Source organism: Parasteatoda tepidariorum, chromosome 5 (assembly GCF_982258835.1).
Source record: "Parasteatoda tepidariorum strain Cologne lab strain chromosome 5, Ptep-v5.0, whole genome shotgun sequence".
Classification (NCBI taxonomy): domain Eukaryota; kingdom Metazoa; phylum Arthropoda; class Arachnida; order Araneae; family Theridiidae; genus Parasteatoda; species Parasteatoda tepidariorum.
In genome coordinates, this window is record NC_141759.1 from 36116469 (window position 1) to 36134189 (window position 17721).

Here is a 17721-nt window from a genome sequence, read left to right on the forward strand (position 1 = left end):
TTCACAACCATTTCGGTAAAGTGAACCCATTGTTCGAAACTGTGTAGAACAAAACTAGAAATTTTTTTTCTGTTTCTAGTGAATCGACAAATGGACAAATTTTTAATGAAAAAAACAAACAAACACAACTGAGCCATTAATTTTCTTGACAACGAGAAAAAATCTAATCAGTAATACAACAACAACTCGTATTATTATTTCTTTGAAATACATGTTTTATCTTAAATCTAATTTTTTTTACATGCATTTGTTTTTGTTTGTACGTATGCCACTTTTTTGTTTGTGGCATCCTTGATATGTCTCTTCGATCCCCTGGGGGGTCATGAACTCCAGGTAACCCATTAAACCTTCAAGGTTCTCGTAATTCGAAGGAAAAATGGATTTTGAATATCATAAATGTAATCAAAGCACAAAGAAACAACGTGAATGAAGTACACAAATGATACATACATACCCTCCAACTGCTACGGAATTTCCGTAGTTTCAGAAATCTTCTTTTCAGACGGTAGTAAAATTAATGTCTTAATATTTAAAAAAAATTAATTTTAGCGTAACTTGTCCACTATTACTTATAAAAGTGCAGGCTATAGGGCTAGATTCTTAAGTTCTGATAAAAGTTTTATGAGAGATCCATTTGCTTTAAAAATTTCTACTTTGGTTCGCTACCACTAGAAAGAATTATTTTCAAAATCCTCATAAGTTGGAGGGTATGTACATATTATAGTTTCGGTTCATTAAACAAGAACCTTCCTCAGTGTCTGAATACCAAATGGCAATCGAAAAGTGAACTGATTTTTTTGACTATCCTTTTTTTAATTTTAAACAAGATCCTTACTCAGTGTTTGAATATCAAATGGCGATAGAAAAGTAAATAGATTGTTTGACTATCCTTTTTTGACTTTAAACAAGAACCTTACCCAGTGTCTGAATACCAAATGCCAATAGAAAAGTAAACTGATTTTTTTGACTATCTTTTTTTTAAAATTTTAAGCAAGAACCTTCCTCAGTGTTTGAATATCAAATGCCGATAGAAAAGTAAACTGATTTTTTTGACTATCCTTTTTTAAAATTTTAAACAAGAACCTTCCTCAGTGTCTGAATATCAAATGGCGATAGAAAAGTAAATAGATTGTTTGACTATCCTTTTTTGACTTTAAACAAGAACCTTCCCCAGTGTCTGAATACCAAATGCCAATAGAAAAGTAAACTGATTTTTTTGACTATCCTTTTTTTAATTTTAAACAGGAACCTTCCTTAGTGTTTGAATATCAAATAGCGTTAGAAAAGTAAATAGATTTTTTTACTATCATTTTTTGACTTTAAACAAGAACCTTCCTCAGTGTTTGAATATTAAATGGCAATAGAAATGTAAAGGGATTTCCTGACCATCAATTGATATCTAGAAACAGAGGAAAGTACTTAATTAGAAAACCGAAACTATAGTATGTACTATTTTTCCTCTTTATTTATGCTTTATTAACGCTGTTATTGCTTAAGTTTTTGTAGCACAAATGATACTCTATAATCCTTTCGGATAAAATGGAATTGATAATCTACAGCTTGAATTGCATTTGTATGCTAGCAGACTGTTACCTTACAAATTCAAAAATTAAAAATCAGCTTACCTCATTTTTCAGTTCCATTCATGAGCTGTTAGATATTCATGATCATTAAGGACTAACTAATGTTTGGAAAAGTTAATTCAAGTCGCTGTATTTTAGTATTAAATACTTCATTCCAAGCACGCTGAAGATCATTAAGTGAGAATTAGGCATGATTCAGACAGAGGACATGACTAACGTAAGATTCAAACAATATAACTTCAAAGACAAATAAATAGAGAGATAAGTTGAAAAAGTTAAACAACTATAAGACCTAATCAACGCAGTTTTATCATTTTCGAAAACTGTAAAATGTTTAGATTTACAAATGAATTGTCATACTGCATTTTCTTGATGCAACTAATATTAAAAATTATAATTGATTTTACATTCAAATTGTAAAATATTCACAGTTCGTGGTAGTTTTTTTTAGAAAGTAAACTTGCTTTCGAGGGGAACATAGGAGTTATTTTCTAAGTCAACGTTGAACAGCTGATCTAATACGAGTATCAATGTTCATTTCCATAGCATTTTAACTTTGAACCCAACCCATAAGACAAGGGAATTCCTGAATCAAACATTGGGACAAACTAGCCTCCATGGAAGACTTTTTGATGGAACTCACCCGCATTTGCGTTACATGGACAGGAAAACCATGAAAACATCCCACGGTGAGCCAAGCGGCTCAGAAATTCTCAGCCATGATCTGTTTACCACTGAATAGAGTTTACATAAGTACTGAGATCGGTGCTTGCAGGATTCGTTTCAGCCAGCCACAGCTGAGGTTCAAACCTGGGACACCTCATTCTGAGGGGAACGCTCTATCTCCCAAACCACCGTTTCTCGCATTGGAGTTATTAGTGAGAAGACATTAACAAATTTTTTAGACTTGCGGAAACCTCGAAATTTCAGAAAAATTGAGCCAGAAATAATTTACAAACAAGACTGCAAACTTCAATATTTTTATCAAAATATTTTATACAGTGGTAAACAATTAAAAACTAAAGCGATTGGTAATTTTAACAACATTTTAATAGCTTTACCTAGTGAGAAATTGAACAAAGAGGCATTTTATATGAACTTTTGACCATGTAGTGGTGTGGAAAATAACTTAAAATCAAATTTACGTAATAGCATTTAAATATAAACTTAACAATTTCTTTAACTTAACAATTTCTCTAACTTAATAAACTTAACAATTTTTTTTCTCTAAAAAATTATCAAGCACCGTACAAGTATAATTGACTCCGGGTGGTTGAGTGGTAGCGCTTTGCTCTCCCGTGCCACAGATTATAGGTTCGATCTTCGGGCCGGGCAAGGTTGACTCAGCCTTTCAGCCCTGCAGTGGGTCGATAAATGAGTTCCAAGTACGTTTGAGAACTAAACACTGGGGATTATGTGTTCGGCTGACCACCTAACCGGAACACCTGCTCCTGCACGCCAGATCCCAAGGTCAAGAAAACTGAAATGGGCACAGTAGGCCTTGGCCCTCTATGGGCTGTCGCTCCACTGGGATTAGTTAAGTACAAGTACCTCATAATCCCATTAAATATAGAAAAGTGGTTTAGAAATTATGATATTTTTTCCCATTTTTCTAGTTGCAATAAGCTAGTTTTGACCACTTATTAGGTAGCTTGACTCGGCGGAGAAGGCCATCTATACATTAAATCAGGAAAATCTGTAAAGCCTCACGGTGGAATGGAACAGATGGCAAAGACTACTTGGGACGGCCTTTGACATATAACAGGCTGCAGTACCTTAAAAAAAAGAACCTAGTTTGACAACCAGGATAAAGTGATTTTATGATTGAGATAACTGCACGGTTCGCACAGTCCTTATAAAAAAGCAGGCAGCATTTTTCTTTAAAAAAAAAACGGCGAATTTCTTTTTACAAGCTTTTATTTTAATAATCAAAATTTAAATCCAAAGATTTTGTAACCAGAGATATAATTATCTAAAGTTATTAAAATGTTGTGATGATTGCGAAAATAAATTTTTTTTTGTCTCACTTTTACTGCTGATTTTGTAATTTTTTAAGCACCGTATGAGCCCTTGACATATGTGTCTTTAAAAATTGAGTGAAAACTCGTGTTTATGTATTTTATAAGAATTTTGTCAATTAAACGTGGAATTTATAAATTTTTAAAATCAGATCATTGTTCAGAATTAAAGTCAAGCTATGGCGCATATAATAATAATCCAATCATTAATCACACGAAAACTTACAACCATAATTTTTTCACTTATAATAAGTGAATAATTTACTTATAAGTCGTTACTTATAATTCGTTACTTATAAATTCACTTATAATTCGTTAAATAAGTTATTCAGCGAGTTTCCGATTCTCATTTATTGACTTCAGGTACGGAATATCAAATCTGAAATAAATTTTGTAAGGAACGATGCAGATTTTTTTAAAAATGATAATAATTTTTTTTTCTCTGATTGTATAAGTATATAAAAAGCGTATTGCTTTATATACATGCATATACACTTGTCTTCTTCTTTAGAAATAACACTTCAAATAAAAAAAACCATAGGACATTAATGTATCGCATAATAATGTGAAATACACCGAAGAGCCATTACATTATGACCACCCTGCTAATAACATGTAGGACTATCTTTAGCCTTCAAAACTGCTAGCACCCGCCCTGGCATTGATGCCACAAGGTTCTGATAGGTAGTCTGAGGTATCTGGTACCAAGCGCTCACCAACTGGTCCTGCAATTTCCTCACATTGCGAGGGGGTAGCGTGGCAGCACGAATTTGGTTTTCCAAGTAGGACCACAAATGCTCTACTGGATTAAGGTCAGGTGAATTTGGGGGCCAAGACAGGACTTGAAAGTCACTGGAATGTTCCTCGAACCAATCCATGACGATTCAACTCTTATGACATGGTGCATTATCCTGTTGGTAGACACCATTCCCCGCAGGAAAAATTGTTGCCATGAATGGGCGAACCTGGTCTGCAACTATGTTCAAGTAGCTTACAGACGTCAGGGATTGTTCTATGAAGATTATGGGTCCTAATGTGCCCCATGAAAATATTCTTCCTGGGCGAGAAAGCATGAAAACCTGGGCGAGCCCATTTTTATAGATGGAGGGTTGTCATAATGTAATGGCTCTTCGGTGCATATTATCGCATTCTTCTTACCACGAATTACGTAGCAGAAAAGTTAAAGCACTTGGTATTCACTCTAGTGAATTTTAAAATATCCTAGTTAGGATTACATCATCAAAGTGCAAGAAACCTAAAAGCTTGTAGAGAGAAACGAATTGCAAACGCTAAAATATCTGAGACCCATTAAAAAATCTCATGTAAAAAAAAAAAAGTGTTTTCTGGTGTAAGAGAACAACTGGCCGGATGAAGCCTCCACACGGTTTTTTAAAGGTAGTCCGATCAGACCACTACGATGGTAAACCACATTACGAAAGAGCCATTTAATGGAAAATCTATTTAAAAAAATTTGAAAGTGGTTTCAAATATATATCTAAAAATTTGTGTAATTTATGAATATGATAGGCTTGTCTTATTTATTAGTCAATCACTACATGTTCAATTATCAAATACATTCCACTCAATTACTTTTAAAATAGAAATCGGAGGATAGAAGTGGAGGGTTTCTGATTTAGGAGGCGATGATGAAGCTGGTGCATCAATTAAATATTAGTCTGATTAATTAAATGTTAGTTTGTGGTTCCATTTTGCAAACCTTTTTGATTTCATCCTTGACAAATATTTTAACCATGAGAATATATCCAAAGAGTAGTCAGTACAGAAACACCTTGCATAAAATTATGAGAAAATGTGATTTTTTTTTTAGAATAAAAAACGAAACAAATTTTGAAAACAAAGCACGAAAAATGTTACATTTAACAAAGGATTTAAGATAATTCAATTCCTACTATTAGTTCTCGCTCTTCCTATATATATTTATATATCTTGTTCAAATTTTCAATCGTTAATAAAATACTTTTTATTCATCCACAGAAGTTCAAATACAATTTTTAATACTTCTAGTGGGTGAAACTTGATGTTAATACAGTTTTTTTCAAATGTTAATTAATTAATTAATTTTAGTTCTATATGGGGGAAAAATTTCTCTTATATAAGATATTTAGCAGGATATAAATTTAGGAATAAATACTGTCAGTGGCGAAGCGTGTAGATGGCTGGAAAAAAATTTTAACAAAAAAAATAAAAGTCCCAACTTGCTCCGGACAGCAAATATGCATTTCAAAGTTGTAGTTTATCAATTGTGATTCCGGGTTTAATAAATAAATTAAATTAACTCTGGTCCAATAACTAAAATAATCAAATATTTGTAAAATTTACTAAGTAGTTACCGTTTTTTTAAAAATTATTTTGGCGTGTCCGGAGCAGTTGGCAACTCTGGTCCAATATGGAAAGGAATATTGCAAGGAAATTCGCTTTCTATTTTACCTCTTAATATTATGATACAGTCATATGTACATACATATTTTTGTAAATTGTAACTATTTAACAGAGATGCCAACTTGCTCCGGACAGCAAATATATATTTTAAAGTGGTAGTTTATCACTTGTGATTCTTGGTATAATAAATTCAATTTAGTAGATTTTTATCCACCACTATTTCTAAATAATTCGTAGGCTTATATAAATCACCACTGTTTAATACTTATGTCATGCTATACCTATTGAAAGGTAAGCAAAAACAGTCAAATATTTGCTATATTTTCCTTGTAGTTATTTACCGTTTTTTTAAAATTAATTTGGCTTGTCCGGAACAGTTGGCATGTCTGATTTAATAAAAAATAACTAAAATAAAATTTTCTTTGTTGATCTAAGCAGGAATTAACTTTAAATTTTTTTTATATTACTTGTTTATCAATAAAATATGAATAATTAGAATAATTATTACTTACTTTTACAGAAAAGTATTCACCATAACAACTTTAAACACAAATCAGCTCTGAAGAAACAAGAAAAAATCTACCTGATGCCAAGAGGATTTGTCTAGTACAATTGCCAAAGTGAAATTTTGCTATAAAAATCTCGTTAAAATTAATAATAAAACGCTAGTATTACACAAGCTTTTTTTTTGCTGTAAAAATGAAAGAAAAGTATTACAGCTTAGAATACTTTCGGCTTACTTAATTAACACTTTTGAATTTGTCTAGGAGCATATGAGGTGCTTAGCTTTATATTAACTCTATATATTTTCACCTGAGTAAAAACCCATTATAGGAACATAAAAAGTTAAGTGAATTTATTTTATGTGTTTTCTCGAAAATACCTGATTCACAAGGCAGTCACCTTCATTTTGTTTCACTTTATTTATACTTTGTTGGGAAAAAAAAGAAAATATGTTAACAGTAAATGATTTCGTAAGTGTTTCAATAAAAGTATTAATATTTATTTATTTTTTGAAATTATAAAGCAATAAAAAAAGATAAATTCGATAAAAAGTTAAGTAAGAAAAAATACGAGAAAATTGATTAAATAGATTAGCATAATGTTACGATAAAAAATGAATGTATTTCTTTAACTATTTGATGGCACAATAATAACATAAAATTTTTTGACAATTCAATATTTTTTATTGAGTACAACAGCATAGTCTTATCACGGATTTATATAATATAAAATTTTTAAAATAAGTTACGTGTAACTAATTAAAATGTGCGTTAACTTAACTTATTAACTGATAAAACATACTGGAAATAAATTAAGCAATAAATACAACAAATGGTAAGAATTTACACAGATTTGTTGCACACAATCGAGCGTTTAATGCCCATAAATTCAAAAAATTGGCAAAAATGTGTAAAAATCGAAACAAAATATTAGATATATTTATTTAATATACACTAGATACAAAGCAATATAATTCTAACTAATTTATCAGATACAGAGCAATGTAATTATATCTTATGTATAAGCTACATAGCAATATGTATTTTAATTATTTTTAATTTCTGAGCAAAAATTATTTTGATTACACGTTTCACAATTATGGAAGTAAAAGGAATAAAAGAATTCTATCTATCTATCTATATATAAATCTCTCTCTCTCTATATATATAAACTAAACTAAACTAAACAGTGGCACGACAGCCCATAGAGGGCAAAGGCCTTCTGTTCCCATCTCAGTTTGCTTGACCTAGGGCTCTAGGGTGCAGGAGCAGATGTTCCGGTTTAGATGGTCAGCCTAACGCGGAACCCCCAGTGTTTAGTTCCCAAGCATGCTTGGTACTCATTTATCGACCCACTGAAGGAATGAAAGGGTGAGTGAACCTTGCCCGACCCGAGAATCGAGCTCAGGACCTGTGGCACGGGAGCGCGAAGCGCTACCACTCAACCACCGGGAGTCAATTATGCTTGTACAGGACTTGATAATTTTCTACGCTTTTTGGAGAAAAAAAATTCTAAGTAATTGTTAAGTTTATATTTAAATGCTATTACGTAATTTTGATTTTAAGCTATTTTCCACTACGTGTTCAAAAATTCATATAAAATGACTCTTTGTTCAATCTCCTACTTGGTAAGGCTATTAAAATGTTGGTAAAATTATAAATTGCTCTAGTTTTTAATTGTTTACCACTGTATAAAATATTTTGTAAAATGCGTTAAAGTTCGCAGCCTTGTCTGTAAATTATTTCTTGCTTAATTTTTCTGAAATTTCGAGGTTTCCTTAGGTCCAAAAATTTTTTTAATGTCCTCTCACTAATAACTCCTGTGTGAGATGCTGTGGTCTGGGAGATAGAGTGTTCCCCTCAGAATGATGTGTCCCAGGTTTGAATCTCAGCTGTGGCTGATATATATATATATATATATATATATATATATATATATATATATATATATATATATATATATATATATATATATATATATATATATATATATATATATATATATATATATATATATATATTATTAATTTTTGATAAAGCTGCAATTTTTCATGTGATTTAATGAGTTTCAAAACAAATTATTAAGGATAATATATTTTCAAAACATATAAGATGCAAAGCAATATCACCAACTTATAAAAGATACACACCAATACCAATTCGGAGCAATATAATATATTTGTTGAATTTTTAACTTGCGAGCAGAAAACAGTTTGATTACAAGTTAATGAAAATAGTAAAGGTAATTTTCCTTCCATTTTCGATAGAAGAGGTATATCTTGAGTCATGATATTAATTATATTAATTTCCGATAACTGCAATTTTTCATTTGATTTAATGAGTTTTAAAACAAAATATTAAGGATTATATATTTTCAATGATTATAAGTTTCATAATTTGATAAGTTTCACAAGAAAGTGGCAGAGGTAATTTTTCTTTTCTTTTTGCTAAAAAATAGGTACTTGATAAAAAAAAAAAGGTATATATTGAGCAATAATATTAATTATATTAATTTTCTATATCTGCAATTTTGCATGTGATTTAAAAACATTTTTAAACAAAATATGAAGGAGTATGCATATTTATTGAATATATGTATGATACAAAGCAATATCACCAGAGCATGCAGACCAATACCGACTTAGAGCAATACATATTTATCGAATTTTTAATTTGTATGCAGAAAATATTTTTATTGTAGGTTCAGCAGGAATAAAAGTAAAAGAAACTCTGCTTTATTTTAAAAAAAATAGTTTTGAGGTATGGAGAATAGCTTCCGTTTCCAAAAAATAACAGTTGCCAAATATTATCTTATGATCTAAATTTTTGTAATTCTGATTTTAAAAAAAATTTATTTACAAATTGTTGATCATAAAATTTGATAACATTTAATTTTTTCCGAAACAGCTTAACGGAGATGCCATAAAAAATTTGACACGTCAAGAATGATCCTAAGCAGGATCAAGAAAAGAATTGACACAGTTGGTGCGTACATTTTTAATTCCTCAAGAGGTAAAATTAAAGCCATCGTATTAGTAAATTAAGTAATCATTTTCTTTATATTTTATGTATCACTATAGTTCATTTTTTTTAATTATCTTATAATACTTTATATATCAGTATTTTGTAGGAAACTATAAATATATATTATTTCTGGTCGTTTTACGGAAGAACTTGCATGCAATATGTTCAAATAAAATATATTTGTTCCATTTATTATTCTACTATTGAGAGAAACAAGGTATCTATCATCTCCATAATGAATGAAAAATTTGCGGATATATTTATAAGGGAATGTTCTCAACATTACAAAAAAGTTTAATTAATATTGTTTTACAATAAATGCTTTTAGTAATGAAACAAATGCTTTCAAACTTAATTTTTTCTATATATAGTTTCATTTACACTTGTGTTAAGATTCAGGATAACTCCAGGCTCTTAGTCTGAATGATAAAATAAAATAAAAAACAGTCTAAACTCACATAATAACTTTTAGTTGTTTTCCTAATTTACTTTTAAACAATTCTCTTTTAATAAGATAAAATTAGATATCATTTATGCAAATTTGAATATTTTTATAGATTTAGGTTAGATTACAGTTGGATAAATATCATTTAGAGTTTAAAACTAGTGACATAAGTCATTAAAGAAAAATATTTAGGTTAACTCCATGCTCTTAGTCCGAAATGATAAAATAATAATAAGAAAAAAACAGTCAAAACTCACATAATAACTTTTAGTTGTTTTCCTAATTTACTTTTAAACAATTCTATCTTAATCAGATAAAATTAGATATCATTTACGCAAGTTCGAATATTTTTATAGATTAACCCCTTGGGGACGGGTGATTCAGAAAAGCATTCGTACAAAATCAGAATGAAATTAAATAAAAAACGGTAACTTAAATGTAGTCGTTGCTAATTTGACAGACTTACTTTCTTTTTACTTTAATTATTGTTAGTTTTATCATATATATAATCAATGTTAGTACAAAGTATAACTAGTTTTATTTTGAACAAAGTAATGGCGAATTAAATAAATCAAACAATTATAACTCCGCCCACAAATAAACTGCTAAAGAATTACTTTGATTACCAGTTTTATCTTTTTACCCTGATTGATACGCTTTTATGCTGGCACGCATTAGTGACTGTCGGCGCGAAAGGGTTAAGGTTAGATTTCAGGTGGATAAATATCATTTATAGTTTAAAACTATTGACATAAGTCATTAAAAAAAATCCCTTCATTTATACTTTTTTTTCTCTAGATTTGCAGATATATTTATTTTGACGATAATGATTTTTCGATTACTTAAACATTTTAGAAATATCAACTTTTTCATTTGCAAGAGATTTTACTTTAAAGAGTGATAACATTTTCGAATACTCTTATTACTTTTGTAGTAAATAATATTTCTTTGTTAATTTCTAAAAAGGTTGCATTCTTCTTCTTATCAAGAGATTTAATAGAGAACATCACAAAAATAAGGCAGCTTGTATTTTTCATTTTCTTGACCATAAAAGTTAAATAGAAATGATTCTTCAAAATATTGTTCCAATAAAACACGCTATTAAAATGTTATATTATTTTTTGTTATTGTTTCATTAATAAAATATTTTTATTTCTTTGCAAATACAATTCCTGTAAATTATTTTTAAAAACATCCTCACTATATTTTTAAGAAATAATTACAGCTTGATTTAATTTAACAGCATAGCGAAAGCATCTTTTCTCTAGTATTACATGATAATCTCAAATTTGAGTGAATGCTTTATAGAAACTAGAAAGGAAGTTACGGACTCATTAGTATGTTGATAGTTAGTTCGATTTCTAGTACAACAATTAAAAAGTGCGGTAATGCCTAATAACAGCCTTAGTAAAAAGAATGATGAAATGTAAAAATTGAATTAATTCTGTTCTGAATTACCATATCCAATTATTTTCATCAGGTGAATTAAATCTGTTTAAAAACTAAATCCTTTAAATATAGTTATGCGTTTTATAAAACAAATATACCGTGTATCTGAGATGCCAACTGCTCCGGACACGCCAAAATAATTAAAAATACGGTAAATAACTACGAAGTAAATTTTGCAAATATTTGGCTATTTTTGCTTGCTTTAAAACGGTATGGCATGACTTAAGTTCTATAAAGAGGTGAATTATATAAGCCTACGAATTATTTAGAAATAGTGGTGGATAAAAAATATACTAAATTGAATTTAATAAATCAAGGATCACAATTGATAAGCTACCATTTTAAAATATATGTATAAATATACCGGAGGAAGTTATCATATATATGTATATATGGTAGCAGCCGTGCGAGCAGAACAGACAGGCACAGGATTTAAAGAAGAGGAAATTTCTTAAGTCTTATACCTAGTGTGGATTTCTTTAACGGTTTAATACAATTGTTATTTCGAGTTATTTGACATTAGGCAGCAAATTAATTGGGTATAATATAAAAAAAACACAACTACTTCCACTTAGTAGGAATAACATTTACCGTGAAGCAATGCTAAATTCTATGCCACTATCCACATAAATCAATTATTAATCAAAAATCGAATATCAATTACTTTTCTTTATAATGTAATAAAATCTGGCGAGCAGCTATTTAAACGATCAAACACTTCGTTTGTTTATTTCTGGCTTGAAGTGAGGCTCGCAGAAAATGCCGTTCATGGGTTAAATTTAGTAGGCTATAGTATATTCAATTGAATGGATATGAAAAATCAATGTGAATTTTTCTGTTTTTATCAATAAAATTGAATTTTTTTTATTTAGTGGTAGTTAAATTCATGTTAAATTTTCAAGAGTCTTAAAAATTTTTTTGATTTATTACCACTTTAAATCTAAAATTTAAATAATACGCAGAGTCTGTAGTTTAATTAGAGCAGTGATTCTCAACCACTGTACCGCGGCACTTTTGTGTGCCGCCAAATTCTTAAAATGTGCCGCCAAACATTAGAAACGATACAATGAAAATTATAATGCTTTTTTTTAATTATGATTAAAGTTTAAATTAAAGAAAAGTGTATATATATATATATATATATATATATATATATATATATATATATATATATATATATATATATATATATATATATATATATATATATATATATATATATGTATATATATACTTTGTATAATTTTTCCACGTTTTAACCGAGTGAAAATCTTGGCGATTGTATTGTCTCTGACAATCTTAAAATAAGACGGAAGTGTTTAAATTGTATATGACACACAATTTTAAAAAATGTTGTAAGAGCTAATCATTAAAGTAAGCTATACAATTAATAAACAAATTAACAAAGGATAACTAAAAAAACAAATATATAAAAAGCAAACTAACAAAGGATAACTAACAAAAATTAAGCTAACAATTAATAATTAGCAAAAAAACTAGTTAACAAGAAATCACAAAAAATAACAGTTAATAACGTTAGAGAACAAGCTAACAATTAATAACTAGCAAAAAAATAAATAACTGTTACTAACTTATAAAAAAATGGGTTGAAGGAAATAATGAATCCCTTAATAAATGTGCTTCTGTAGTACATATTATTTTATTTCACATTCAAAATTATGATCACAAACTATTTAACACAGTGTAAAATAGGTAATTAACCAACTTTTAATCTAATTTTTTTCATTGTGTGCCGTCATATTTCGAAATCGTTAAAAGTGTGCCGCAGCAAAAAAAAAAAAAAAGGTTGAGAATCACTGAACTAGAGGTATATTTTGGTAATATATTTTAGTATTTTTAATTATAAAAAACAGTATAATAATTATTAAAAACCAGTCTGATTGATTCATGGAGTTATATTTGTACTAAAATATGAAATTCGAAGAAAGTAATTGAAATTTATTTTTTCAATCTTAGTCAAAATTTTATCAGAGATTGATTTTGTAAATTAAAAAATTTTCAATGACGAGACGTGTTTATGAAACGTGTTTGGAATCTTCTACATTTAACGCAGAAAAAAAGACGTATTTTTTTAGTTGTTAATAAATCAGGAGATAAGTTCCTAATTTTAAATTTAATTGTCAAAATTAAGTAAAAAAAGAAAATCATCCATGAATAGCATTATCCCAAGGCAACTCTTTAAGGGACAATGATGCCCTATCTGCGTCAAAGGATTAACAAACAACATTGATTTTTAACAATTAGGTGGAAACCCATTATTACAATCTATAATAATAATAAACTTTGTTTACTAGTCATACTATCATGATAGTTAAAAAAAAACATTCCTAGAACACCATAATGAAATAATTAAAGAGAACTCATCAAATTTGTTTTGTTTATCAGGTGTAAATCTAAGTAATCATGTCTTTTTATTTAATTGAAAAGCACTTTATATGAAGTAATACTTTGTTTATTTGATCAGACAGTGTATCTTGTGTATTATTGTAATTAAATGAAGCCGAGGTAAGAAATAAACTAGCTATAATTCTCATTGTGCTCTAAAAATAAGAAAATAAAAAACTTTTATAACAAGGCGGAGGAACGATTGCACCAATAAAAATTATTTGAAGCAAATTGAAAACAGATAGATCCTTGATCTTTATGTTACAAAACAAGTGGAAGTCACGTGCAGAGAATAAAAAAATATCCACGTGACTTTTACGAAAAACTCTAAAAAAATCTGTATGACATGCATAAAAAGGAATTTTCCTGCAAAAGAAAATGATACGTTTTTCATGGAAGATATATATATATATATATATATATATATATATATATATATATATATATATATATATATATGAGCAATTCCACAAATAAACGCCAATTAGGCGGCCAAACAAAAATAAAATTTTTTTTGGGGGGCACATTATTTCTACATGAATTTTCTTCTTCTTTACACCCTAAAAAGGCAAGAAAAAATCGTGAACATGGAATTTTTTCTTTGTGACATACTTTAAATGTGACATACTCTTTCTGACATACTCAGATAAATCTGAGCCATTTATTCAGATAAAACGATTTTTACATAAATATAATATTATTATAATGTCTCTCTAACATGTATTTACAGAGATTTCGTACTATAAGATTATATTTTAGTATAAAAAACAAAAATAAAAAAATTTAATCAAAGTTCTTAAATTGAAAAAATCGGGAAAAATTTAAAATTGGTATTTTATCATTTAAAGTATGTCACAAAGAAAAAACTTCATGTTTAATATTTTTCTTGCTTTTTCAGGGTGCAAAAAAGAAGAAAATTCCTGTAGAAATAGCATGCCCCCCCCAACCAAAAAAAAACATTTATTTTCTGTTTGGCCGCCTAATTTGCGTTTATTTGTAGAATTGCTCAAATCGTCGCTTTGAAACTAACCGTAGAAAATCGAAAAATGAGATATTTGGGTCATTTTGTGTAAAAAAAAATCACCATTTTAGAGAAACAAAGTGTTATCTTCATAGTTCCATAAAATTAATTTAGAGAGCAGATAAATCGTTATCGCATTGGCGCGATCAGCATTAGCGCGGAAAGTTAGAAATTGCTCTCCTGAAAAACTTGCTTTTTTGAGTTACCACGGTTTAGTTTCATAGCGACGATATGAGCAATTCTATAAATAAACGCCAATTTTTATACTAAAATATAATATTATAGTATGAAATCTCTATAAATACATTTTAAGAGTATAATAATATTATATTTATGTAAAAATCGTTTTATCTGAGTAAATGGCTCAGATTTATCTGAGTATGTCAGAAAGAGTATGTCACATTTAAAGTATGTCACAAAGAAAAAATTTCATGTTCACGATTTTTTCTTTCCTTTTTAGGGTTTAAAAAAGAAGAAAATTCATGTAGAAATAGTGTGCCCGGCAAAATTTTTTTAATTTTTTTTTGACCGCCTAGTTGGCGTTTACTTGTAGAATTGCTCATATATATAATTTTTTTCCCCAATGGCAGGCACTAAATTTGAATCTTTTGCCTATACTATGCCAGAATTGTTGCTCATTTCGCGTTACCCAGTGGGCACCTGTGAAACAAAGTCACGGAGGCGAGCAACATTGCCCACGCCACACTGCCACAAACCCGTTTATAGGGTGGGCCACATTCGCACATCATACACTCACACAACAGAGGATAGCACAAAGAAAGAGAGAGAGAGAAACATCCATGCCCAGAGCGGGATTCGAACCCGCAGGCTATGGCTTCGCAGTCAGGCACGCTAACCGCTCGGCCACCTGGCCAGCATATATATATAATTGAAAAAAATAATAATAATAATAAAATAAAATATCGTTCCAATAAGCTGATCAGCATATCCATGCAGAATAGCTCTCTGAGTTGCATAAAAAATGGCAAAAAAAGCATTAAACATAAGGCTTCGATAGTTTTTATAGATTAAAAAAAATATGTGAAACAACATTAAACATGCATGAATGATTAACATGCAACATTAAACAAGCATGACATTAGTGACTACCACCGCAGATTAGTTTTGAAAAGAAGTGTATCTATAATTTGAATTTTAAAGCATACCCATTTTTTTCATTGTTTATCATTTTCATCTACACAGTTTAAAAGGAAAATAAGCAAAATTTGAAGGGAATCGGTGAATTAGTTCTTGAGAAATTACGACTTCTTTGTGATGTGGAGATATGCAAAAAGAGAAGTTAACATTAGGGGTTTGGACAGCTCTCTTGACAAAACTATTGGGACCATATTTTGCAGATTGCGGCTACCTCCCGTAATTTGAAAGTTAGAAATCAGAATCCATTTGAAAGAAAAAACGTATGTTTATTCAGAGAAAGTACATTTTTGTGACTGACTCCGCAATTTGAAATATCGTCTGTACTAATTAAATAGCATATTTGACGCTAGCGTCATGAATTATTAAGATTTTGCACTAGTACTTGTGAAAATCCGATCACAAGTTATTCAAAGTCTTCTTTTTTTGCTTTGATATTTTATTTAAATTAAAATTCATTTAAGTCACACTTTTTTTCAGAAATAAATAAATAAAACTTAGTAATTATTTAAAATGACTTACATTACCAGCGTATGTGAATGACATTTTTCTGAAGTTTCAAATTCGAAGAAAAATTTTTTTTGAAAGAATTTCTTATGGATTTGGTAAGTTTTATTTGAACTTTAATATCATGTGACATAATGCGTCAAAAAATATAATTTAGTGCTTATTTAAAAATGATAATAATAAGTTGCGTTCATGTTGCTAAGAGTGACAAGTAATAAATTAAACTCTTTTTGTTTCAAAAAGTTTTCTTTTCCCCCAATTGTGTGAAGTCACTTGATGTTTTAATTCAATAAGAAGAGCGAAAGTGCGTAGATTATTGACCTTCTAAGGATGTAGATTATTAAATTAAAATATTACCGTTGATTAAGAGAGTAGTAAGAAATGTTATTTTAAGCGAGTAAATTTTTATTCTTCTTTTCTCGGATCTAATTTTCGTTTTAGAGAATATGTAAAACTGAAAGAGGCAATGAAAAAAAAAAGGTTGGTATTTTATAACGTCTTTTTATTATTAAAAAAATATTTGTATTTGTAAAAGGAAAAATGAACAGTTGCACCAATGCTTTTACTTTCAAATTATATGCGATGTTTTATAAAGTTTTAAACTATTTTAGCAACTACTTTAAAAGTTGTGGAGTAATACTTATCCGAATTTGACGTTGAAAAACTCGAGCGAGTTGAAAAAGTTAATTCCGAATCCAGAGATGCCAACTTGCTCCGGACAGCAAATATATATTTTAAAGTGGTAGTTTATTAATTGTGATTCTTGGTTTAATAAGTTCAATTTAGTAGATTTTTATCCACCACTATTTCTAAATAATTCGTAGGCTTATAATATGTACCACTTTTAAGAGATATATAATGCTAAACCTCTAAAAAAGTCAGTAAAAATAGTCAAATATTTGCAAAATTTACTTTGTAGTTATTTACCGTTGTTTTAATTATTTTGGCGTGTCCGGAGCAGTTGGCATCTCTGCGAATCAAGCGTTTCATACACACTTTAACTTTTTGATGATACAGTAAGTTAAGATTGAACATCACTGGGTGTAGATATCGAAAGTTACAATTCTAAAACATAAAATGTTTTAACTCATTAATTAGTAACCATATTATTTTATGAATTTCAGAAAATATATAAAAATATTGTCATTTTCTTGGAAATGCCAACTTGATCGGATCTGAAAATAAGTATCTTCTAGTGGTAACGAAAAAT

General features: G+C 29.1%; 1 protein-coding gene across 3 annotated transcripts in view; it reads right to left on the reverse strand.

Moving 5' to 3' along the window:
* LOC107452446 (carcinine transporter) overlaps positions 1-16611 on the reverse strand; it is a 95409-nt gene extending 78798 nt beyond the window's left edge. The window contains exon 1 of one of the 3 annotated variants that reach the window (XM_043041840.3): positions 16527-16611. In XM_043041840.3, coding sequence (XP_042897774.1) covers positions 16527-16550 — 24 coding nt within the window. In that variant the 5' untranslated portion in view covers positions 16551-16611. Of the gene's footprint in view, positions 1-1625; positions 1831-6513; positions 6777-16526 lie in introns of those variants that run through there. The other 2 variants (XM_043041844.3, XM_043041842.3) reach the window with 2 other exon arrangements.
* Between the last annotated feature and the right edge of the window lie 1110 nt (positions 16612-17721).